Here is a 26,786-nt window from a genome sequence, read left to right on the forward strand (position 1 = left end):
GTGCTTTGGATGGAGGGGAAGGTCGGCCACTTATTTTAGAAGCCCTGCTTGCATGGTATTCTTTTGGCACCTTGGCCAGTCTTTTGAGTCTCTCACCCCTTATGTGTGTTTTTTATTTGTTTATACATTTTTTGACCCAACCTTCATCCCACCTCTTCGGAGGACAACTTAAACACTTAAACTTTTTTTTATACTGTGTGTGTGATTTCTTCTTTTTTTTATACCCAAGGACTGTGAATAATCTATTTTCTTGGTCTGTCTACTAAACAGCCCGACTCTGATGATTTTTTGGACTGTGTGGAAGAACAATACTACACTGCAAGATCTAACATGGTACTTTTTTCTTATTTTTGCACATATTTTACCTCCGTTTTGTGTTGTCTTGTCCTCATCGCAGTTCACATGTTGTCAGTTTACGTTTGGATGCTTTTCACTCTGTGAAGCCCTCTGTCTTCTGTCTTGCTGCTTTCGTTGGCATTCCATAACACTTTCACTTGTCGTTGCATGTAAAGACATAACCCATGCCCTTGCAACATATACTCCCTTTTGTAACATATAGTTTGCAGCCTATAGTTCCTTTTGGTTATTACAGCATCATGTATCACTGCACATTTATTGATGCCCTGAATACCTTACAGTATGATCAATTTGTATTCCTACCTGATGTTGACGTGGATGATGAAATAACGCAGTAATATCAGCATGAAAAATCACCAAAAGGGTTCAATGAAGAAATATCGCATGTTAGTCGTCCCCTGGTCTATTTCGTAGTAAGTATTTTTTTGCCGTACACTTCTTTTTTACAGGGGCACAAATGGGATTTCTTTTTAGGCCTTGTCACAATGCGGCACGTCTCCTTTTTTTCCAAGAGAAAGAGAGGGAGAGAGAGGTTGAAAGAGAGGGGGACGGTTATCAAAGTGCAAGCCCTCTCAATGATGGCAGACTCAGACAAGGGGGAGGACATGGAGCTGGAGAGAGAAAGAGGGGTTGAGATGGAGATAAAGGGATGGAGATGTGGAGAAAGGGAGCGGTTTAGAGAGAGAGAGAGGGGTTCAGAGAGAGAGAGGTTGAGGAAGAGAGGGATGTTGAGTTTAAGAGAGCTTGAGAGAGGGGGGAGAGGCAGAGGTTGAGAGAGAAAGAGAGGTTGAGAGAGAAAGAGAGGTTGAGAGAGAAAGAGAGGTTGAGAGAGAAAGAGAGGTTGAGAGAGAAAGAGAGGTTGAGAGAGAAAGAGAGGTTGAGAGAGAAAGAGAGGTTGAGAGAGAAAGAGAGGTTGAGAGAGAAAGAGAGGTTGAGAGAGAAAGAGAGGTTGAGAGAGAAAGAGAGGTTGAGAGAGAAAGAGAGGTTGAGAGAGAAAGAGAGGTTGAGAGAGAAAGCGAGGTTGAGAGAGAAAGCGAGGTTGAGAGAGAAAGCGAGGTTGAGAGAGAAAGAGAGGTTGAGAGAGAAAGAGAGGTTGAGAGAGAAAGAGAGGTTGAGAGAGAAAGAGAGGTTGAGAGAGAAAGCGAGGTTGAGAGAGAGAGGTTGAGAGAGAAAGAGAGGTTGAGAGAGAAAGAGAGGTTGAGAGAGAAAGAGAGGTTGAGAGAGAAAGAGAGGTTGAGAGAGAAAGAGAGGTTGAGAGAGAAAGAGAGGTTGAGAGAGAAAGAGAGGTTGAGAGAGAAAGAGAGGTTGAGAGAGAAAGAGAGGTTGAGAGAGAAAGAGAGGTTGAGAGAGAAAGAGAGGGAGATTGAGAAGGAGAGACGTTGAGAAAGTGAGCGAGACGTTGAGAGAACAAGGGATAGAGGGAGCGGTTGAGAGAAAGAGGTTGATAGAGAAAAGTGTCATTGTTAGTCCCACCGGGACGTTCAAACCGTAGTGAGCTGCAAGTCTCTCCGAGTTGGACAGGGGAGTGCTGCCTCAGCGCCCGCCGTAGATGCTTTGCGTAACAAACGGTACATACAGCAGCCACACAACAGCTGCACCGCGGTAAAACAGGCCTCCGCTTAGCCTCACAACCTCCTCACATCCTCCCCACAACCTCTGCATGAATGTGTTGTGATGTGGTAACATTTTACAAAAGGTACCCTTTTATAAAGGGTTTATTGTCAAGTGTTTCCCATTAGGCAATGTGCCCTGAGATGGTGTTTTGGAATTATAATATTGTAATGTTGAATTTAGCTGATGCTTTTATCTAATCTAAAGATACAATTATGCACACATCTTACGCATATACAGTTGAAGTCGGAAGTTTACATACACCTTAGCCAAATACATTTAAACTCTGTTTTACACAATTCCTGACATTTAATCCTAGTAGAAATTCCCTGTCTTAGGTCAGTTAGGATCACCACTTTATTTTAAGGATGTGAAATGTCAGAATAATAGTAGAGAGAATGATTTATTTCAGCTTTTATTTCTTTCATCACATTCCCAGTGGGTCAGAAGTTTTCATACACTCAATTAGTATTTGGTAGCATTGCCTTTAAATTGTTTAACTTGGGTCAAATGTTTAGGGTAGCCTTCCAGAAGCTTCCCACAATAAATTGGGTGTATTTTGGCCCATTCATCCTGACAGAACTGGTGTAACTGAGTCAGGTTTGTAGGCCTCCTTGCCCACACACGCTTTTTCAGTTCTGCCCACAAATTCTCTATAGGATTGAGGTCAGGGCCTTGTGATGGCCACTCCAATACCTAGACTTTGTTGTCCTTAAGCCATTTTGCCACAACTTTGGTAGTATGCTTGGGTTCATTGTCCATTTGGAAGACCCATTTGTGACCAAGCTTTAACTTCCTGACTGATGTCTTGAGATGTTGCTTCAATATATCCACATAATTTTCCTTCCTGATGAGGCCATTTATTTTGTGAAGTGCACCAGTCACATTTCTCCAAAAAGTACGATCTTTGTCCCCATGTGCAGTTGCAAACCGTAGTCTGTCTGTAGTTTGTTAACAAGAAATGTGTGGAGTGGTTGAAAAATGAGTGTTAATGACTCCAACCTAAGTGTATGTAAACTTCCGACTTCAACTGTATTTAGTTGTACAAATATAGTTTGGACATACTTACTCATTCAAGGGTTTTTCTTTATTCTTTTACAATTTTCTACATTGTAGAATAATAGTGAAGACATCAAAACTATGAAATAACACATGGAATGATGTAGTAACCAAAAATGTGTTAAACACATCAAAATTGATGTTAGATTCTTCAAATAGCCACCCTTTGCCTTGATGACAGCTTTGCACACTCTTGGCATTCTCTCAACCAGCTTCACCCGGAATGCTTTTCCAACAGTCTTGAAGGAGTTCACACATATGCTGAGCACTTGTTGGCTGCTTTTCCTTCACTCTGCGGTCCGACTCATCCCAATCCATCTCAATTGGGTTGAGGTTAGGTGATTGTGGAGGCCAGGTCATCTGATGCAGCACTCCATCACTCTCCTTCTTGGTCAAATAGCCCTTACACAGCCTGGAGGTGTGTTGGGTCATTGTCCTGTTGAAAAACAAATGATAGTCCCACTAAGCGCAAACCAGATTGGGTGGCGTATCGCTGCAGAATGCTGTGGTAGTCATGCTGGTTAAGTGTGCCTTGAATTCTAAATAAATCACTGACAGTGTTACCAGCAAAGCACCCCCATACCATCACACCTCCTCCTCCATGCTTTATGGTGGGAACCACACATGCGGAGATCATCTGTTCACCTACTCTGCGTCTCACAAAGACACGGTGGTTGGAACCAAAAATCTCACATTTGGGCTCATCACACCAAAAGACACCTGACTAATGTCCACTACTAAAGGACACCAATTTCCACCTGACTAATGTCCATTGCTCGTGTTTCTTGGCCCAAGCCATTCTCTTATTATTATTGGTGTCCTTTAGTAGTGATTTCTTTGCAGCAATTCCACCATGAAGGCCATGTCTTAAAGTAATGATGGACTGTTCTTGCCATAATATGGACTTGGTCATTTACCAAATAGGGCTATCTTCTGTATACCACCCCTACCTTGTCACAACACAACTGATTGGCTCAAACGCATTAAGAAGGAAAGAAATTCCACAAATTAACAAGGCACACCTGTTAATTGAAATGCATTCCAGGTGACTACCTCATGAAGCTTGTTGAGAGAATGCCAAGAGTGTGCAAAGCTGTCATCAAAGCAAAGGGTGGCTATTTGAAGAATCTCAAATATAAAATATATTTTGATTTGTTTAACAATTTTTTGGTTACTACATGATTCGATATGTGTTATTTCATAGTTTTGATGTCTTCACTATTATTCTACAATGTAAAAAATAGTACAAATAAAGAAAAACCCTTGAATGAGTTGGTGTGTCCAAACCTTTGACTGGTACTATATGTTGTAGTTGTACGTACAGTGGGGGAAAAAAGTATTTAGTCAGCCACCAATTGTGCAAGTTCTCCCACTTAAAAAGATGAGAGAGGCCTGTAATTTTCATCATAGGTACACATCAACTATGACAGACAAATTGAGAAATGTTTTTCCAGAAAATCACATTGTAGGATTTTTAATGAATTTATTTGCAAATTATGGTGGAAAATAAGTATTTGGTCACCTACAAACAAGCAAGATTTCTGGCTCTCACAGACCTGTAACTTCTTCTTTAAGAGGCTCCTCTGTCCTCCACTCGTTACCTGTATTAATGGCACCTGTTTGAACTTGTTATCAGTATAAAAGACACCTGTCCACAACCTCAGACAGTCACACTCCAAACTCCACTATGGCCAAGACCAAAGAGCTGTCAAAGGACACCAGAAACAAAATTGTAGACCTGCACCGTGCTGGGAAGACTGAATCTGCAATAGGTAAGCAGCTTGGTTTGAAGAAATCAACTGTGGGAGCAATTATTAGGAAATGGAAGACATACAAGACCACTGATAATCTCCCTCGATCTGGGGCTCCACGCAAGATCTCACCCCGTGGGGTCAAAATGATCACAAGAACGGTGAGCAAAAATCCCAGAACCACACGAGGGGACCTAGTGAATGACCTGCAGAGAGCTGGGACCAAAGTAACAAAGCCTACCATCAGTAACACACTACGCCGCCAGGGACTCAAATCCTGCAGTGCCAGACGTGTCCCCCTGCTTAAGCCAGTACATGTCCAGGCCCGTCTGAAGTTTGCTAGAGTGCATTTGGATGATCCAGAAGAGGATTGGGAGAATGTCATATGGTCAGATGAAACCAAAATAGAACTTTTTGGTAAAAACTCAACTCGTCGTCTTTAGAGGACAAAGAATGCTGAGTTGCATCCAAAGAACACCATACCTACTGTGAAGCATGGGGGTGGAAACATCATGCTTTGGGGCTGTTTTTCTGCAAAGGGACCAGGACGACTGATCCGTGTAAAGGAAATAATGAATGGGGCCATGTATCATGAGATTTTGAGTGAAAACCTCCTTCCATCAGCAAGGGCATTGAAGATGAAACGTGGCTGGGTCTTTCAGCATGACAATGATCCCAAACACACCGCCCGGGCAACGAAGGAGTGGCTTCGTAAGAAGCATTTCAAGGTCCTGGAGTGGCCTAGCCAGTCTCCAGATCTCAACCCCATAGAAAATCTTTGGAGGAAGTTGAAAGTCCGTGTTGCCCACGACAGCCCCAAAACATCACTGCTCTAGAGGAGATCTGCATGGAGGAATGGGCCAAAATACCAGCAACAGTGTGTGAAAACCTTGTGAAGACTTACAGAAAACGTTTGACCTGTGTCATTGCCAACAAAGGGTATATAACAAAGTATTGAGAAACTTTTGTTATTGACCAAATACTTATTTTCCACCATAATTTGCAAATAAATTCATTAAAAATCCTACAATGTGATTTTCTGGATTTTTTTTCTCATTTTGTCTGTCATAGTTGACGTGTACCTATGATGGAAATTACAGGCCTCTCTCATCTTTTTAAGTGGGAGAACTTTCACAATTGGTGGCTGACTAAATACTTTTTTCCCCCACTGTATATATTGCAATTATTCACTGTGTCATCACGTAGGTACTAAAGATGGTAGCTAAACAGTTTCTTAAATGCACCCTCTGAGATTCTGTGTACATTGGGTTCAAGGCTGACACCTTGTGTGTGTCTCAAATGGCACCCTATTCCCAATAGTGCACTACTTTACTGCACAATATAGGGGATAGGGTGCCATTTGAGACACAGCCCTGGAATCTCTGTGTGACTAAGAGCGTTATTATAGGGGAAGGAACGGAACAGTTATCAAAGCGCATCGCCCTCGCAATGATGGCAGACTCAGACAAGGGGGAGGACGGAGAGATGAGAGGCGAGGGATAGAGGAGGGCAGAGAGGTGACAGAGTCACTGAGCCGGAAAGCCTGGGATCTTCTGTCAACTCTCGTTCCCTCCCGCTCTCGTTCTCTCTAGAGCTTCCTTCCCTCCATCTCTCTCTCTCTCCCACCCTGCCTCCCTCTCTCCCCCTCCCTCTCTGAAAATCCCTCCCTCAGCAGGATGCATAGCGGTGAATAACGAAATTTTGTCTGGTAATCTAGGGGTGAATAAATCTATGCGGTTTTGCATGACTGAGAGTTCCGCTCCAAAGGCAGAAGGTGGCTCAGGGTGGTAGATCTGATTAACACAGATGTGTCATCCACACAATTTATCCAGTCTTTACTGTAAAGATAGAGTTTAAGCTCAGAGAAAATGGTTCAAAAGGCCTTTGCCATGCAGTTTACCCCTCCTACTCTATAGCCTCTTGAGACTAAACTGACAGAATGTCCCAGCTTTTATGATTTATTAAGCAAAGTTTAATCTTTCAAAGAAAACTGTAGTTTAAAGCTGAATTAAAACTGCAGAGCCTGTTTTGTTCTGACTGTAAACTATGTCCTGTATTAGATATCTGCATTATTTCTGAGTTGCTGTGTCATTGTCGACCTTGGTCATTTGTCATCATTGTACTAAATCCTCATAACGTCTCACCTTATAGCGATTGTCTCCTTTTGACATGTTGGTGATACCTCAATTAGAGCTCCTAGAAATTAAACCTTAAAAGATGAGTTACCCCACTTAAAATACTTAGTTGTATCAACTAATACTATGTTTTAAGTTTTGTCATACTTGATTTCCTGAGTTTAAGGCTGTGGTCGAACCCATTATGTATCTTATTGGGTGCATTTTATCTTTTCAAATGTATACAGTAAATATTTAAAATTATTTTATATTGACCATTGTCATAACCAATAAGGACAAGTATTGTGTCCAGCATAAACAGCTAGTTGTTTGGTTCATATAAAGTAGCTGCCATTAAATGAAGTGTCAACCAACATGTATTTTGTTGAAATTAAAACAAACAGCTCATCCACCAATCAGTATCCATTATGTGCTTAACCAATTCAATGAATGTTATTATCAAGAGGTATGATGTATTTGCATGCATGAATGAATGACTGCCATAGGGAATGCCAATGAATAGAAGTTCACCAACTGAATAAATCAAAAAGCAATTACATTGCATTTCGACTTGAATAACAGTATACATAGCACCTCTGCACAACAAAACCTCAATATCACCTATCACTCAAAGGAGATGGAACTTTAACATTTCATTTCGGTCCAACCTTATTCATTTGTTTCTCATTTCTAATACTCATCATCATGCAGTTATAATGACTTTCTGACAGGAACATGCAAAGTGAATTGAAATAAGGCTTCTGTCTTGTAACCGTCTTAATTTCTCCTAGGACTTGCAGATGGATTATGAAGAGGGATCTCCCAAAAGCTCCTTCTTGGGAGGGCATAAGTAAGTGAAACTGTCCCGTGCACAAGTACAGTGAAATGCCAATGCAAGCTCAAAACCCAACAATGCAAGCATTTCGCTACACCCGCAATAACATCTGCTGAACATGTGTATGCGACCAATACAGATTTTTGATTTGATTTGCAGGAATCAATATCAATGTAGTACTAAAAATAACTTAAGGTAGAACAAAACACGATAAATAAAAATAAGAAAAACACGAGAAAGTAAGTAAGCTATATACAGGGTTAGTTCCAATACCATATTTACAATGTGTATGGATACTGGAGTGATAGAGGTAGATACAGTGCTGTGAAAAAGTATTTGCCCCCTTTCTGATTTTCTCTATTTTTGCATATTTTTGATACTTAATGTTATCAGATCTTCAACCAAAACCTAATGTTAAATCAAGGGAACCTGAGTAAAAAAAAAAAAAAAAAAGATGCTTATTTTATTTACAGTTGATGTCCCCTGTAGCTCAGTTGGTAGAGCATGGCGCTTGCAACGCCAGGGTTGTGGGTTCGTTTCCCATGGGGGGCCAGTACGAATAAGAGCGTCTGCTAAAAGACTAAAATGTAAAAATTTAAAATGTAAGTCGGAAGTTTACATACACCTTAGCCAAATACATTTAAACTCAGTTTTTCACAATTCCTGACATTTAATCTTAGTAAAAATTCCCTGTCTTAGGTCAGTTAGGATCACCACTTTATTTTAAGAATGTGAAATGTCAGAATAATAGTAGAGAGTGATTTATTTAAGCTTTTATTTCATTTCATCACATTCCCAGTGGGTCAGAAGTTAGTATTTGGTAGCATTGCCTTTAAATTGTTTAACTTGGGTCAAATGTTTCGGGTAGCCTTCCACAAGCTTCCCACAATAAGTTGGGTGAATTTTGGCCCATTCCTCCTGACAGAGCTGGTGTAACTGAGTCAGGTTTGTAGGCCTCCTTGCTCGCACACACCTTTTCAGTTCTGCCTATGCATTTTCTATAGGATTGAGGTCAGGGCTTTGTGATGGCTCTCCAATACCTAGACTTTGTTGTCCTTAAGCCATTCTGACACAACTTTGGAAGTATGCTTGGGGTCATTGTCCATTTGGAAGAACCATTTGCGACTGATGTCTTGATGTTGCTTCAATATATCCACATAATTTTCCTTCCTCATGATGCCATCTATTTTGTGAAGTGCACCAGTCCCTCCTGCAGGAAAGCACCCCCACAGCATGATGCTGCCACCCCCATGCTTCACAGTTGTGATGGTGTTCTTCGGCTTGCAAGTACCCCCTTTTTCCTCCAAACATAATGATGGTCATTATGGCCAAACATCAGACCAGAGGACATTTCTCCAGGCGTTTGGAAATTGCTCCCAAGGATGAACCAGACTTGTGGAGGTCTACCATTTTTTTTCTGAGGTCTTGGCTGATTTCTTTTGATTTTCCCATGATGTCAAGCAAAGAGGCACTGAGTTTGAAGGTAGGCCTTGAAATACATCCACAGGTACATCTCCAATTGACTCAAATGATGTCAATTAGCCTATCAGAAGCTTCTAAAGCCATGACATCATTTTCTGGAATTTTCCAAGCTGTTTAAAGGCAAAGTCAACTTAGTGTATGTAAACTTCTGACCCACTAGAATTGTGACACAGTCAATTATATGTGAAATAATCAGTCTGTAAACAACTGTTGGAAAAATTACTTGTGTCATGCACAAAGTAGATGTCCTAAACGACTTGCCAAAACTATAGTTTGTTAACAAGAAATTTGTGGAGTGGTTGAAAAACGAGTTTTAATGACTGTGAAGTGTATATAAATGTGTATATAAAGTGTATATAAACTTCCGACTTCAACTGTATTTAATCAACAAAGTTATGCAACACCCAATTCCCCTGTGTGAAAAAGTTATTGGCCCCTTACACTCGATAATTGGTTGTGCCACCTTTAGCTGCAATGACTCCAACCAAATGCTTCCTGTAGTTGTTGATCAGTCTCTCACATCGCTGTGGAGGAACTTTGGCCCACTCTTGCATGCAGAACTGCTTTAACTCCACAACATTTGTGAGTTTTAAAGCATGAACTGCTAGTTTCAAGTCCTGCCATAACATCTCAATTGGGATTAGGTCTGGACTTTGACTAGGCCATTCCAAAACTTCAAATGTGTTGCTTTTTAGCCATTTTCATGTAGACTTGATTGTGTGTTTTGGACCCAGCTGCGCTTCAGCTGACAGATGGCTTGACTCTAGTTTGCCAAATAGCACCTGAAAGTACCTGGATGATCATCAAGGCTCTTGGAATAATTATCTATAGATCAATGATTCAAAAGTATAACTTTTTGGATGACATGGGTCCCATTATGCCTGGCAAAAACCAAACACTGCATTCCACAGTAAGAACCTCATAACAACGGTCAAGCATGGTGGTGGTAGTGTGATGGTTTGGGGATGCTTTGCTGCCTAAGGACCTGGATGACTTGCCTTAATAGAAGGAACCAAAAATTCTGCTCTGTATCAGAGAATTCTACAGGAGAATGTCAGGCCATCCGTCTGTGAGCTGAAGCTGAAGCGCAGCTGGGTCATGCAGCAAGACAATATCCAAAACACACAATCACGTCTATATGGAAATGGCTAAAAAGCAACAAATTTGAAGTTTTGGAATGGCCTAGTCAAAGTCCAAACCTAATACCAATTGAGATGTTGTTTCAGGACATGAAATGACCAGTTCATGCTTGAAAACCCACAAATGTCGCTGAATTACAGCAGTTCTGCATGCAAGAGTGGGCCACAATTCCTCCACAGCGACATGAGAGACTGATCAATAACTACAGGAAGCGTTTGGTTGGAGTCATTGCAGCTAAAGGTGGTACAATCAGTTATTGAGTGTAAGGGGGCAATTACTTTTTCACAGAGGGGCATTGGGTGTTGCACAACTTTGTTTATGGAATAAATTAAATAAGTATGTAATTGTTGTGTTATTTGTTCACTCAGGTTCCCTTTATCTAATATTAGGTTTTGTTGAAGATCTGATAACATTCAGTATCAACAATTTGCAAAAGTAGAGAAAATTAGAAAGGGTCAAATACTATTTCACGGCAGTGCATTCGGAACGTATTCAGACCCCTTGACCTTTTCCACATTTTGTTACGTTACAGCCTTATTCTGAAATGGATTAAATAAAAAAATGTCCTCATCAATCTACACAATACCCCATAATGAGAAAGCAAAAACAGGTTTATAGAAATTTTTGCAAATGTATTAAAAATAAAAATTCTTTATTTACATAAGTATGTAGACCCTTTGCTATGAGACTGGAAAATTTAGCTCAGGTGCATCCTGTTTCCATTGATCATCGTTAAGATGTTTCTACAACTTGACTGGAGTCCACCTGTGGTCAATTCTATTGATTGGACATCATTTGGAAAGGCACACACCTGTCTATATAAGGTCCCACAGTTGAGAGTGCATGTCAGAGCAAAAACCAAGCCATGAGGTCAAATAAATTGTCCATAGAGCTCCGAGACAGGATTGTGTCGAGGCACAGATTTTGGGAAGGGTACCCAAACATTTCTGCAGCATTGAATGTCCCCAAGAACACAGTGGCTGCCATCATTCTTAAATGAAAGAAGTTTGGAACCACCAAGAGCTGGCCGCCCGGCCAAACTGAGCAATCGGGAGAGAAGGGCCTTGGTCAGGGAGGTGACCATGAACCCGATGGTCACTCTGACAGAGCGACGGCCTGCTTGGAGTTTGCGCCAAAAGGCACCTAAAGGACTTTCAGACCATGAGAAACAAGATTCCTGGTCTGATGAAACCAAGATTGAACTCTTTGGCCTGAATGCCAATCGTCACATCTGGAGGAAACCTGGCACCATCCCTACGGTGAAGCATGGTGGTGGCAGCATCATGCTGTGGGAATGTTTTTCAGCGGCAGGGACTGGGAGACTAGTCAAGATCGAGGGGAAAGATGAACGGAGCAAAGTACAGAGAGATCCTTGATGAAAACCTGCTCCAGAGCGGTCAGGACCTCAGACTGGGGGCGAAGGATCACCTTTGCCGTACCAGGTGGTGATACAGCCCGACAGGCTGTGCATCTGAAAAAGTTTGAGGGTTTTAGGTGCCAAGCCAAATTTCTTCAGACTCCTGATGTTGAAGAGGCTCTGTTGCGCCTTCTTCACCACACTGCCTGTGTGGGTGGACCCTTTCAGTTTGTCAGTGATGTGTACGCCAAGTCCCGACGATGTGGATAGGGGGGTGTACCCTCTGCTGTTTACTGAAGTCCACGATCATCTCCTTTGTTTTGTTGACGTTTAGTGAGAGGTTATTTTCCTGGCACCACACTCCCAGAGCCCTCACCTCCTCCCTGTAGGCTGTTTCGTCATTGTTGGTAATCAAGCCTACTATTGTTGTGTCGTCTGCAAACTTGATGATTGAGTTGGAGGCTTGGCCATGCAGTCATGGGTGAACAAGGAGTACAGGAGGGGGCTGAGCACGCACCCTTGTGGGGACCCAGTGTTGGGGATCAGCGGAGTGGAGATGTTGTTTCCTACCTTCACCACCTGGGGGCAGCCCGTCAGGAAGTCCAGGACCCAGTTGCACAGGGCGGGGTTCAGACCCAGGGCCTCGAGCTTAATGATAAGCTTGGAAGGTACTATGGTGTTGAATGCTGAGCTATAGTCAAAGAACAGCATTCTTACATAGGTATTCCTCTTGTCCAGATGGGATAGGGCAGTGTGATGGCGATTGCATCGTCTGTGGATCTATTGGGGCGGTAAGCAAATTGAGGTGGGTCTAGGGTGACAGGTAAGTAGAGGTGATATGATCCTTGACAAGTCTCTCAAAGCACTTCATGATGACAGAAGTGAGTGCTACGGGGCGATAGTCATTTAGTTCAGTTACCTTTGCTTTCTTGGGTACAGGAACAATGGTGGCCATCTTGAAGCATGTCGGGACAGCAGACTGGGATAGGGAGAGATTGAATATGTCCGTAAACACACCAGCCAGCTGGTCTGCGCATGCACTTAGGACGCGGCTATGGATGCCGTCTGGGCCGGCAGCCTTGCGGGGGTTAACATGCTTACATGTCTTACTCACGTCGGCCACGGAGAAGGAGAGCCTACAGTCCTTGGTAGTGGGCTGCGTCGGTGGCACTGTGTTATCCTCAAAGCGGGCGAAGAAGGTGTTTAGCTTGTCTGGAAGCGAGACGTCAGTGTCAGCGACGTGGCTGGTTTTCCTTTTGTAGTCCGTGATTGTCTGTAGACCCTGCCACCTACGTCTCGTGTCTGAGCCGTTGAATTGCGACTCCACTTTGTCTTTATTCTGATGTTTTGCCAGTTTAATTGCGTTGCGGAGTGAGTAGCTACACTGTTTGTATTCTGCCATATTCCCAGTCACCTTGCCATGGTTAAATGCGGTGGTTCACACTTTCAGTTTTGTGCGAATGCTGCCATCTATCCACGGTTTCTGGTTAGGGTAGGTTTTAATAGTCACAGTGGGCACAACATCTCCTATACACTTCCTGATAAACTCAGTCACCGTTTCTGTGTATTCATCTAAATTATTTTCGCAAGCTACCTGGAACATATCCCAGTCCGCGTGATCAAAACAATCTTGAAGTGTGGATTCCGATTGGTCAGACCAGCGTTGAATAGTCCTTAGCACGGGCACTTCCTGTTTGAGTTTCTGCCTATAGGAAGGGAGGAGCATAATGGAGTTGTGGTCAGATTTGCCGAAAGGAGGGCGGGGGAGGGCCTTATAACCATCCCGGAAGTTTGAATAGCAATGGTCGAGGATTTTAGCAGCCCAAGTACAACAGTCGATATGTTGATAGAACTTCGGCAGCCTAGTCCTCAAATTTGCTTTGTTAAAATCCCCGGCTACAATAAATGCAGCCTCAGGATATGTAGTTTCCAGTTTGCATAAAGTCCAGTGAAGTTCTTTGAGGGCCATTGTGGTATCGGCTTGAGGGGGAATATACACGGCCGTGACTATAATCTAATACATTTCTCTTGGGAGATAATACGGTCGGCATTTGATTGTGAGGTATTCTAGGTCGGGTGAACAAAAGGACTTGAGTTCCTGTATGTTACTACAATTACTCCATGAGTCGTTAATCATGAAACACACACCTCCGCCCTTCTGCTTCCCGGAGAGATATTTATTTCTGTCTGCGCAATGAACTGAGAACCCATCTGGCTGGACCGATTTCGACAGAATATCCCCAGAGAGCCATGTTTCCGTGAAACAAAGTATGTTACAGGCCCTGATGTCTCTCTGGAAAGAAATCCTTGCCCTGAGCTCGTTGACTTTGTTATCCAAATACTGAACATTAGCGAGTAGTATACTTGGAAGCGGTGGGTGGTGTGCGCGCCTCCTAAGTCGAACCAGCAGGCCACTCCGAGTACCTCTCCTCCACCGGCGATGTTTTGGGTCAGCCGCTGGAATCGGTTCAATTGCCCTGGGGAGAGCAAACAAAGGATCTGCTTCGGGAAAGTATTTTTCCTGGTCGTAATGCTGGTGAGTTACCGCCGCTCTGATATCCAATAGTTTTTCCCGGCTGTATGTAATGATGCAAAACACTTTCTGAAGTAATAATGTAAAAAATACACTGCTCAAAAAAATAAAGGGAACACTTAAACAACACAATGTAACTCCAAGTCAGGATGCTTTAGTCCAGGTCTGGGAGGAGATCCCTCAGGAGATCATCCGCCACCTCATCAGGAGCATGCCCAGGCATTGTAGGGAGGTCATACAGGCACGTGGAGGCCACACACACTACTGAGCCTCATTTTGACTTGTTTTAAGGACATTACATCAAAGTTGGATCAGCCTGTAGTGTGGTTTTGCACTTTAATTTTGAGGGTGACTCCAAATCCAGACCTCCATGGGTTGATAAATTTGATTTCCATTGATCGTTTTTGTGTGATTTTGTTGTCAGCACATTCAACTATGTAAAGAAAAAAGTATTTAATAAGATTATTTCATTCATTCAGATCTAGGATGTGTTATTTTAGTGTTCCCTTAATTTTTTTGAGCAGTGTACATAAAAAAAACGAAATACTGCAAAGTTTCCTAAGAGCTAGTCGCAATGCCGCAATCTTCGTCGGCGCCAAGTAAAGGGTCTGAATACTTATTTAAATGTGATATTTAAGTTTTGCATTTTCTTTATACATTTGCAGAAATTTCTAAAAACCTGTTTTTGCTTTGTCATAATAGGGTACTGTGTGTAGATTGAGGGGAAAAAACTATGTAATCAATTTTAGAATAAGGCTGTAACGTAACAAAATGTGGAAAAAGTCAAGGGGTCTGAATACTTTCCGAATGCACTGTAAGGTGACTAGGCAAGTTGCATTCAGACCTGGATTCGAATACTATTTGACATTTTAAAAATACTTTTAGTGTTTTCTTTAGCCAATCGGGAGTGCACTTTTGCCACTATTGTAGTGCACCACCAGGCAAGGCCAATTAAGCCCAGATAAAGTATTTGAAATGATTTAAAATAGTATTTGAACCCAACTATGGTTGCATTGCACTGAATCTTAAAGGGAATCTTGAGTATGTGTAGACTTTTTTTCCAAACTTGTCCTCTCTCCTTTTGTATTTTATTGTTTATTGGTAGAGAAAGCCATGAATGAAGGGGAGAAGGATAAGAGGGGAATATGGAGAATTGAGAAGGCCAGTGGGGCGTCGAGACAGGTGGAATGACACACAAGTGAGATAGAGGTGTTGCTCCCAGTTACACTAACAGATGGGCCCAATGCAGCACCCTTATACATTATTAGTAATAATATGATAATTTGGTCATGTAGCGTAGCGCAACCCGTGTAGCTAGCGCTTTCCACACTAACAACCTAACATCCTGTCTTATACAGAATAGTAATAACATAATATGGTAATTTAGCTTAGCCACAACCTGTGTCGCTAGCACTTTCCACTCATAGCAACGTAGCATCCTTTCTACAGTACTAGTAATAATACAGTATGTTTGTAGGTAATTTAGCTTATCCATAACATGTGAAGCTAGTGCTTTCCACATATAGCCTAGCAATGTGGCGTCCTCTGCTCTTATACAGTACTAGTAATAATGATTATATGGTAATTTAGCTTAGCCACAACTTGTGTAGCTAGCGCTCTCCACACAAAGCAACATACTAGCATCCTCTCTTAAACAGTAGCCTACTATGTGGACCCTGGCAACATCTCTGATCCAGTGCCACCATGACTATGCTTCTATCTCATGGTCCAGTGGCATATAAAAACATCTGAAGGACAAACTTCAAATGGCCCAAAACCAACTGATGAGAATTATACTCAAGCTCAGCCCTAGGATGCACATTTGTCCTAATCATTTCAGGGAACGGAACTGGCATCCAGTTGATCTCTGGGTGGTGCAGATCAAAAACTGTTGATGGTTTTTAAAGTTATACATGACCTTGCCCCCAGTTTACCTGTCTGGTTATTTTAATTTCATTAGAGACTCTCATAGCCATTACACCAGAACCAGTGTTGCCAATATCAGACCGCCGCACTATAGGATCATGGCTGGATAAAGCTCTTTCCTTAACACTGGTGCAGAGGAATGGAATGGTGTACCAAACCATATAAAATCCATCCCTATGCAAGGGAGTTTTAAGATTAACCTTAAAGCGATAGTTCACCCAAATGACAAAATAACATATTTGTTTATGACAGCAATCCATGCTTTGGTTTAGTTTCCCTGGGACTGTTTCCAAATGCATTTGTGCCACAAATCCCATTCAAGTCATGAGACCGATATTATAATGTTTCGCGCATCATATTCAAAACATCTATAAGTGACTTTGTTGAGCTTCACAATCAATTTAAGACACTTTCGGATGATTTGAACATGATGCGCGAAAAATGCAAATATCGGTCTCATGACTTGAATAGGACTTGTCCCACAAATCCTAAAAAGTTAGCATGTGGAAACAGTGCCAGGGAAACTGAACCAAATCATGGATTGCTGTCATACCTTGTCCATAGACTGCTTACAGGGTAAGGAAACCAATGTGTATTTTTGAAATGGTTTATGTGCAAAATGCTTTAAAACTACACAGGCTAAAATAAAGTATAATTGTATCAATGAACGTTACTTGGTAATCTATGTTATTCCTTTTACTCTTTCCTCGCTGTTGATGAGATGTATTTTGTTTTCATGCTATAATCTTTTATGTATTTTGTTTTCATGTATTTTCAAGAGGACCACAATGGAAATACATTTTTTTACTTTTTTGTCATCCTCAATGATTTGAATGGCATTGTACTGTATCCACATGTGGTTGTATTGTGTTCCAAAGCAACTTACAGTTAACCTATACCCAGTGTACTGTATGTGGCCCATGCAGGAATCAAACCCACAGCTATTGTATTGCAAGCATCATGACATAACTAACTAAGCCATTGGAACCACCAATAGTAGATTGAGTAGCCTACTGCTGAGCATAGTGTATTTGAGAGGTTTTTGTGCACTAGCAGGGAACCCTGTCAGCTTTGATGTTTGTCTGTGTTTGTTTTTTAATGTTCAGCCAACATTCTTTCTACCAATCGAGAGGTTTTGCCGAGTGCTAATCCATAAAACATAAGTAGCCTTTTTTTTGCTCCGCAACAATCACTCGGCAATTTGTTTGTTGAAACTGCCCTCAGCGCACGACCCCGGTTCGCACTAAATCATTTACAACCAAGACACGGAGAATCGAGATTGGAGAAACAGGCGGCAAAGTTCTTTGACAAAAAGGAACATGGCTCCACTGATATTTTTAGACAAGAAAGCGGAGGAGGTTGGGTACATTCACAGCATCTTCCGAAAAAAACTTGCCTTTGAACGATCGACATCAATCTAGCGCCGTCTTTACACTTCAAGTCAATAAAAGCCTTTTTGTAAAACCATGTTTTTGTAAATCGTCTCCCTCATCTCCAACCACCCGCTGCAAGAACCCCCCTGTAAACATGACAGTATCTCCTTTTAACTATTTTATCTCTAATTATCTCCTGTCATTATCCGCAACAGGAGTCTTCTGAAATCGGTGGAGGAGGAGCTAAACCAGAGGTAGGCCAAACTGTGCCTTTCATTTCTGTCCCCTTCTTTCTAGTTTTAACTCCTCTTTCTTTCTCTCTCTCTCGCACTCTTTGTCTATCTCTCTATCTCTCTATCTCTCTCTTTCTCACTGAAACTCTCTTTCCCTCTTCCTATTTTTTCCTATCCTCTCTTCTCATTTCTATCTCTCTGTATTGGACAGGGCTCACTTGGAAAAATAAATGTGACTTCCCTGGTTAAATAAATAATGTATCAAATAAAAGTTATTCTTATCTCTGTCTCGTATCTCTTTCTCAACTATTTTATTCTCATCCCTTTCCCCTCATATATTTTTCTCATCTTCACCCTCTCTCTCCCTCTGCCTCTCTCCCTCGCTTTCTCTCACTCTGCTTCCCTTTCCCCCTCTCGTTCTCCTTCGCTCACTTTTTCTCTCTCTCGCTTGCTCTCGGTCTCTCGCTCTCCCTCCCCTCTCTCGAGCCACTTGCTCTTGCACTACTCAATATTTAATGTGACCTAACCTTCTGCCTCTGTGCTTGTCCGAGTGATATGGACGACTAATTTGCTTTAGAACCACCGGGGGGATTTTTCGCCCTTGCTGAGGTGTTAAAGCCGTATGCCCAATTATAGTGCAGTGGGGCTGAAAGCCGGCGGGATGTCCGCTATTGTTTATTGTAGTCTTTGTCTCGTGGTGGCTAGGGTGGTGTGCCGCTGGCATCCATAAATTTTCAGCGTTAGGGTAAAAAAAGATACCTCATGCAGGAAAGATACCTGCACACTGATTTCCAATACACAAGTGACGATTATGTTGAAAGTGAGCAGGTCAGCTAGCTTGGTCCCAGATGGGTTTGTGCTTTATAGCCAATTCCTATGTTTGTCGTCTTACCACACGTGATTTTTGGCAAGACAGCACAAATAGATCGCTAGACTCGGTTCAAAATAAGACGGTGACTGTTTCGGGTTTCTTCTCTACTTTCATCTTTGTAGATGAAATGGCACTTACAGAAGCAGGGCACTCTCAAATGTTGGCCAGTTCACTACTAAAGGCGTCAGCATGCTTCAGTTCTGCTGGCGGCTAGCCGAAGTCGGCTAGGCGAACCGAACGAGTGTGCTCGCATACGCCCTTAAAAGTCCTTTGCTTGAAAAACAAGTAAAAAGTGGCAATAGTACTGTTTGTCCATTTTGAGACGCCGTAGCCTCATAATAGTCTGAATTAATCAAAAAGAACTCAAGAAATGTCATTAATTTTGATGTTTTTGCCGAGTCATGCAATTTTACATCTAACTAAGATGTTTGGTCCAGTATTTCTCTATGAAACCATGTGCATGAAAACGAGTCGCCTCTCATTGAATGACAACAAAGACTTTACTGAGGAATCCCTACTGTTGACCAATCACCGATGAATGGCGTAGACTTCGGCTACCAACTTTGGCTTTCCTCAAGAAAAAAAACTGTGTGCCCGAAAAAACCCTCACCAAAGTCCAAAACGAACAAAAACGTCACAAAATGTCGTCATAATATACACCACCGTTCAAAAGTTTGGGGTCACTTAGAAATGTCCTTGTTTTCCATGAAAACATACATTAAATGACTTTGAATAGGAAATACAGCAAAATCCATAGGAAATGTAGTCATTGACAAGGTTAGAAATAATGATTTTTAATAGAAATAATAATTGTGTCCTTCAAACTTTGCTTTCGTCAAAGAATCCTCCATTTGCAGCAATTACAGGCTTGCAGACCTTTGGCATTCTAGTTGTCAATTTGTTGAGGTAATCTGAAGAGATTTCACCCCATGCTTCCTGAAGCACCTCCCACAAGTTGGATTGGCTTAATGGGCACTTCTTACGTACCATACGGTCAAGCTGCTCCCACAACAGCTCAATAGGGTTGAGATCCGGTGACTGTGCTGGCCACTCCATTATAGACAGAATACCAGCTGACTGCTTCTTCACTAAATAGTTATTGCATAGTTTGGAGCTGTGCTTTGGGTCATTGTCCTGTTGTAGGAGGAAATTGGCTCCAATCAAGCGCCGTCCACAGGGTATGGCATGGCGTTGCAAAATGGAGTGATAGCCTTCCTTCTTCAATATTCCTTTTACCCTGTACAGATCTCCCACTTTACCACCACCAAAGCACCCCCAGACCATCACATTGCCTCCACCATGCTTGAGAGATGGAATCAAGCACTCCTCCAGCATATTTTCATTTGGTCTGCGTCTCACAAATGTTCTTCTTTGTGATCCGAACACCTCAAACTTCGATTTGTCTGTCCAAAACACTTTTTTCCAATCTTCCTCTGTCCAGTGTCTGTGTTCTTTTGCCCATCTTAATCTTTTCTTTTTATTGGCCGGTCTGAGATATGGCAGTTTCTGTTGACGTTGAGACTGGTGTTTTGTGGGCACTATTTAATGAAGCTGCCAGTTGAAGACCTGTGAGGCGTCTGTTTCTCAAACTAGACACTCTAATGTATTTTTCCTCTTGCTCAGTTGTGCACCGGGGCCTCCCACTCCTCTTTCTATTCTGGTTAGAGACAGTTTGCGCTGTTCTGTGAAGGGAGTAGTACACAGCGTTGTACGAGATCTTCAGTTTCTTGGCAATTTTTCACATGGAATAGCCTTCATTTCTCAGAACAAGAATAGACTGACGAGTTTCAGAAGAAATGTCTTTGTTTCTGGCCATTTTGATTCTGTAATCGAACCCACAATTGCTGATGCTCCAGATACTCAACTAGTCTCAAGAAGGCTTCTTTAATCAGCACAACAGTTTTCAGCTGTGCTAACATAATTGCAAAAGGGTTTTCTAATGATCAATTAGCCTTTTAAAATGATCATATTGGATTAGCAAACACATCGTGCCATTGGAACACAGGACTGATGGTTGCTGATATTGGGCCTCTGTACACCTATGTAGATATTCCATAAAAAATCAGCTGTTTCCAGCTAAAATAGCCATTTACAACATTAACAATGTCTACTCTGTATTTCTGATCAATTTGATGTTATTTTATTGGACAAAAAAATTGCTTTTCTTTCAAAAACAAGGAAATGTCTAAGTGACTCCTAATAACTTTCCTATATTGGACAGGAGAAGAGCATGCATCCATCCCACTGCTGAAATGCTGTTCAATAGGATAGTTGTTAGGGCGTGTCTCTTTCCTCATCTCTCCAAAGCCCTTAGAAGGCAGCGCTCAGCTGATTCTAAGCAACTATTGAGAAATGTCTCTCTCTTCAACTCTACCTCTTACTTACAACTACAAATAATTGTATTGTATTAATCCCAAAGGGGCAATTACAAAGGCATTAATAAAGTTGTATTGAATTGAAATGTACATCCCTCTTCTTCTCCCTTAGGGGACACGAGACTCATTTAGATGACGACGATGATGATGGTGGTGGTGGTGGTGATGATGATGATGGTGATGATGATGGTGGTGACCATGATGATGAAATGCAACAGTAAGTCCTACTGTCGTCAACCCCTTTCTCCTTACTTGTGAGAAGAACTTAACAACTCTCCTCTTAACATTTCATCTATAAACTGGAGCTATGAATGTTTCTTTATGCAAATTATTGGAACTTGCTACTCTACCATGGGCCAGGTTCATGTTCATTAAGCATTTCTTATTGGACATTAAGCATTTCTTAAGTCCAGGTAGTCTTTTATTTAGTCTCTTCCATTTGATGCCTAATAATGCCTAATGGTGCCTAATGAACATACACTGAGTGTATGAACACCTGCTCTTTCCATGATATAGACTGACCAGGTGAATCCAGGTGAAGCTATGATCCCTTATTAATGTCACTTGTTAAATCCACTTCAATCAGTGTAGATGAAGGGGAGGAGACAGGTTAAAGAATGATTTTTAAGCCTTGAGGCAATTGAGACATTGATTGTGTATGTGTGCCATTCAGAGGTTGAATGGGCAAGACAAAATATTTAAGTGCCTTTGAACGGGGTATGGTAGTAGGTGCCAGGCCCACCGGTTTGTGTCAAGAACTGCAACGCTCAACATTTCCCCATGTGTATCAAGAATGGTCCACCACCCAAAGGACATCCAGCCAACTTGACTCCCGTGGGAAGCATTGGAGTTAACATGGGCCAGCATCCCTGTGGAATGCTTTCGACACCTTCTAGAGTCCATGCCGCGACGAATTGAGGAGGGGGGGGCGCAACTCAATATTAGGAAGGTGTTCTTAATGTTTTGTACACTGTGTATATGATACACAAAGGTATAACTATTTGTACAATAGGTTGTTCTAATAGTTATACACTCTCTCTTAGTGCCAAGGGCTCCACAATGCGACCCAAAGAGCCTCCACCACCGCCTCCCAACGTCAAGGTATGTATTCTTCAAATTACTCATTGTCCATCTTATGAGACCGGGAGCATAGTGTTTCCTCACATAGAAACCTGTAAGATGATCTGTTTTCTACAGTGTACATACAGGAATCATTTTGTGGCACCACTTTAAATGGAACATAGCACAACATTTGTTCATGTTTCCTAAGGCCCTATTGTGTGCAGTAGAGCATAATACTCAAGTTATTTCTTGGTGTGACCTTACATCTAATGATGATGATTACATGTTGACGTGTGTGCTTTGATGCCGATCCTGTAGCGTTGGGGGTCAAATCAATTTCAACATATTTGGGTCAAATTCATTTCAACTAATTTGTTTCAATTCAGTTGACTTCCTCCATTAAATGGGAATTTCTCTCAGCCCATCCCCATTCCACAGGATGGTGCCAACTACCACGCTCACCATGGCTCCCCCACTCACCATGGCTCCCCCGGTCTCTACGGCTCCCCCGGTGACCATGACGACCACGGGGGGACCATAAAGCGTTGTCCAGCCGCCGAGAGCCCCGCCCGCTCTGCCACCCATGTGCCGCCCAGGCCGCCGCCCCCCAGACTCCCCCCGCACAAGCAGCTTAGCTTAGGTAGGTAACGTAGTCTACAGGCGTGCTCACAAACTGAATGGGTGCATTCTGGGAGATGTAGGCAATTCTTGGGAGTGGTGGAATCCCCTATGTCAGAAATGCATTAATGCTGGTTTTCTTAACTCCCCTGCACTTAATTGGAGGACCAATGCTGTGGACCCCTTGAATGAATTAATTCATGAATTAATTAATAGATGAATGGGTTGGTGGGTTAGTGAGTGAGTGAGTCAATGAATGAATGCATCAGTCAGTCACTTAAATTCATCACAATACCAACCACAGTACCCAAACCGGACCACCTAGACAATAAGTGTGATGATGCTGAGATAAAAGCTACCACTGTTTTCAGGGATGTCTCCTTCCAACCCTGCCAACATCCATCCACCCACTCTACTAAACTCAAGAGGCTCCGCCCCACCTCCTCCCTGTCTTAGCCAGTCAGCTTTTCCAAAGTGGACATTGTGTGTGTGTGTGTGTGTGTGTGTGTGTGTGTGTGTGTGTGTGTGTGTGTGTGTGTGCCCCATGTTGCAGTTGCCAGCTAGTATTTATAGCCGGTCAGTTTCATTAGGAGCAGTGGTGTGTCTGGTGTTGGCATGCGATAATGTCACACACCCACTCTGCCTCATGAGTCACCCTCCAATACACACACACTCACACAAACTTCCCCAGTTTCCACATCCTGTCCGCTTCAAGTAGTCTGGTGGCAGGGGCCAATTTTCAAACGAAGATGACTGTTCCTCACGTGGGCATCTCAATAGTTTTCCTCCCCTCATCAGCTTTCCTTCATCTGTACTAGCACCTGGGCTAATCCACCCTATTGCATTCGCCTGTCCTGTTGTTTTCACATATGTCAAGGTGAAGGAGATGAGACGAGGAGTGGACGACACTTTAGACTATTGAGACAAAGTCTTAGTTTAGTCACTGAGGTGATCATAGTCGTATCACTGTCTTGTTTCAGCACAATTGTTGGAATTGCTCAGTTCCCACAGAGCCACATTCTCTCTTGCTTCCTTTTCACTCTTCACAGCACCATTCAGATTGTGGCTATCGGGGAATCATTTCAATAAATAATGTAATATTTAAAAGATATATCAATAATTAATTTCCCTCCCAACAGGCAATGGGTTCAGCCCGTCAGAAGTGACCGGGGATGCTGGTGGTGCCGAGAAGCAGTCTACTATGCCACCTAGTGTCACCACGAGGAAGGACAGGAAAGCGATTCCGGTAACATCATAGTAATGTAGCCTTGGTCAGAAGCTGTGCGTAAAAATTGGTGGCGACACTTTTGGTGAATTTCCTGTGTATAATGCACTTAAAGTGGATTCTGACAAATCCATAGTGCATTATAAGACTTCCTGTAAGCATTATGTTTTAAACATACAGGTAGGAAAGTGCATTATATTGATAACCGGTCATGGCTGTCATTAATTCATTAATACCTAGAATGAGGTGTTCATTATATACATAATGCATTATTGCATAATGTATTCATAATGCATTACACACAGTGCTGATCATAGAAAGTGTTATTTAAACAGTTTCTGATCTTTTCACATTTTTACACACTAATTTTACTATGCGTTACCTGAAAGTCAATTATTTGGTGAATAATTCATGTAAATGGTGATTAATTCATTAACATGTTCTAACCGCTGTGATAACAGACTTACATTTTCATTGCAACATAGATAATTATGCAGTTTTGATTATGACTAAACATAAATCTTCTAATTCTTCTTAGAAGTGTATTTTTATTTGCACCCAGAGCTCTGAACAAAGAGCATTTATTCTATGTTCACCTCATTAGTTACTCATTAATAAGCAACGACTCATTAATTAAAGATCACGTAGAGTGCATTCAAAGTGCTACCGTGTCATTCCCAAGTTACAGCACTGATAAAGACAGAATTATACCATTGTTAACACAATGATATCCACTTATTTTAACATTTAATAATATTACAGGATAATATACAGTATATTTTAACTATGATTGTTAATCATTCTACGCTGACTTTGGTATGATGATGTCATTTCCTGTTTCCTCAGAAACCAATCAGTAATGGCCTTCCCCCCACGCCAAAAGTCCACGTAAGTCTTAACACCCCTTACCTGCTCTTACACACACGCATTGTCAAGTAAAAAGCTATAACTCTGTACTGTAGGAAAAAGCAAATGAGCACTAAGATACAGAAACAAAAGAACAAATGTGTTGATTACACATTCATTATATGAATCATTTATGTGAATTGTAATTCATTCATTAGCAACCTAAAAGTAGTAGTGTTGAATTCATAACACATTTGTAATCACCTCGACCCACGAGCTAGAGATCCTGCCTTAACTGAATTGCTTTAAGTGGTTTTTCCAAGTGTTTACATTGTGAAATGCTCTACATTTATCAACTATAACTAAACAACTACATTCCTCTCCATTTTGTTTTCTATTTTTGCTGCACAGATGGGTGCCTGTTTCTCCAAAGTCTTCAATGGCTGCCCTCTAAAGATCCACTGTGCGGCGTCTTGGATCAACCCCGACACGAGAGGTGGGCCTTGTACCAATTCATTTCTGTGTTACTACCATGGACCCTGATTCCATCAATTGCAGATAACAGGAAACTGTGTTTATAATGTAATTTAAGGACATATGTGGTTTCGTGTCAATATTCAATGACAATGTCCGCAGGGGTGTGCAGGGTGTGACAGATTGAGCTCGGTTAATATTTTGACCGAACCCGCTGTGCGATTTACCTTTATCTGTAATTGATTGAATTGAAGTTACTTTATTTTTGAGAATGACACAAATACTAATTTTCACAGTCTGCTACCTCAGTTTTGATGATGGCAATTTGCATATACTCCAGAATGTCATGAAGAGTGATCAGATGAATTGCAATTAATTGCAGTCCCTCTTTGCCATGAAAATGAACTTAATCCCCAAAAAACATTTCCACTGCATTTCACCCCTGCCACAAAAGGACCAGCTGCCATCATGTCAGTGATTCTCTCGTTAACACAGGTGAGAGTGTTGATGAGGACAAGGCTGGAGATCACTCTGTCATGCTGATTGAGTTAGAATAACAGACTGGAAGCTTTAAAAGGAGGGTGGTGCTTGAAATCATTGTTCTTCCTCTGTTAACCATGGTTACCTGCAAGGAAACACGTGCTGTCATCATTCCTTTGCACAAAAAGGGCTTCACAGGCAAGGATATTGCTGCTAGTAAGATTGCACCTAAATCAACCATTTATCGGATCATCAAGAACTTTAAGGAGAGAGGTTCAATTGTTGTGAAGAAGGCGTCAGGGCGCCCAAGAAAGTCCAGCAAGCGCCAGGACCGTCTCCTAAAGTTAATTCAGCTGTGGGATCAGGGCACCACCAGTGCAGAGCTTGCTCAGGAATGGCAGCAGGCAGGTGTGAGTGCATCTGCACGCACAGTGAGGCGAAGACTTTTGGAGGATGGCCTGGTGTCAAGAAGGGCAGCAAAGAAGCCACTTCTCTCCAGGAAAAACATCAGGGACAGACTGATATTCTGCAAAAGGTACAGGGATTGGACTGCTGAGGACTGGGGTAAAGTCATTTTTTCTGATGAATCCCCTTTTCGATTGTTTGGGGCATCCGGAAAACACCTTGTCCGGAGAAGACAAGGTGAGCACTACCATCAGTCCTGTGTCATGCCAACAGTAAAGCATCCTGAGACCATTCATGTGTGGGGTTGCTTCTCAGCCAAGGGAGTGGGCTCACTCACAATTTTGCCTCAGAACACAGCCATGAATAAAGAATGGTACCAACACATCCTCCGAGAGCAACTTCTCCCAACCATCCAAGAACAGTTTGGTGAAGACCAATGCCTTTTCCAGCATGATGGAGCACCTTGCCATATGGCAAAAGTGATAACTAAGTGGCTCTGGGAACAAAACATCAACATTTTGGGTCCATGGCCAGGAGACTCCCCAGACCTTAATCCCATTGAGAACTTGTGGTCAATCCTCAAGAGGTGGGTGGACAAACAAAAACCCACAAATTCTGACAAACTCCAAGCATTTATTATGCAAGAATGGGCTGCCATC

General features: G+C 42.1%; 1 protein-coding gene across 1 annotated transcript in view; it reads left to right on the plus strand.

The window, feature by feature from the left end:
• The window catches only part of LOC311113317 (mitogen-activated protein kinase kinase kinase kinase 3-like), a 103,714-nt gene that overhangs the window by 65,266 nt on the left and 11,662 nt on the right, over positions 1 to 26,786 (plus strand). The window contains exons 15-23 of the mRNA XM_084156539.1: positions 271 to 333; positions 7,684 to 7,742; positions 17,754 to 17,792; positions 21,130 to 21,234; positions 22,061 to 22,118; positions 22,500 to 22,719; positions 23,837 to 23,943; positions 24,769 to 24,810; positions 25,180 to 25,264. Of these exons, the coding sequence (XP_084012665.1) occupies positions 271 to 333; positions 7,684 to 7,742; positions 17,754 to 17,792; positions 21,130 to 21,234; positions 22,061 to 22,118; positions 22,500 to 22,719; positions 23,837 to 23,943; positions 24,769 to 24,810; positions 25,180 to 25,264 (778 nt within the window). The remainder of the gene's footprint in view (positions 1 to 270; positions 334 to 7,683; positions 7,743 to 17,753; positions 17,793 to 21,129; positions 21,235 to 22,060; positions 22,119 to 22,499; positions 22,720 to 23,836; positions 23,944 to 24,768; positions 24,811 to 25,179; positions 25,265 to 26,786) is intronic.

This window comes from Coregonus lavaretus, assembly GCF_964263955.1.
Source record: "Coregonus lavaretus genome assembly, chromosome: 40".
Taxonomy (NCBI): domain Eukaryota; kingdom Metazoa; phylum Chordata; class Actinopteri; order Salmoniformes; family Salmonidae; genus Coregonus; species Coregonus lavaretus.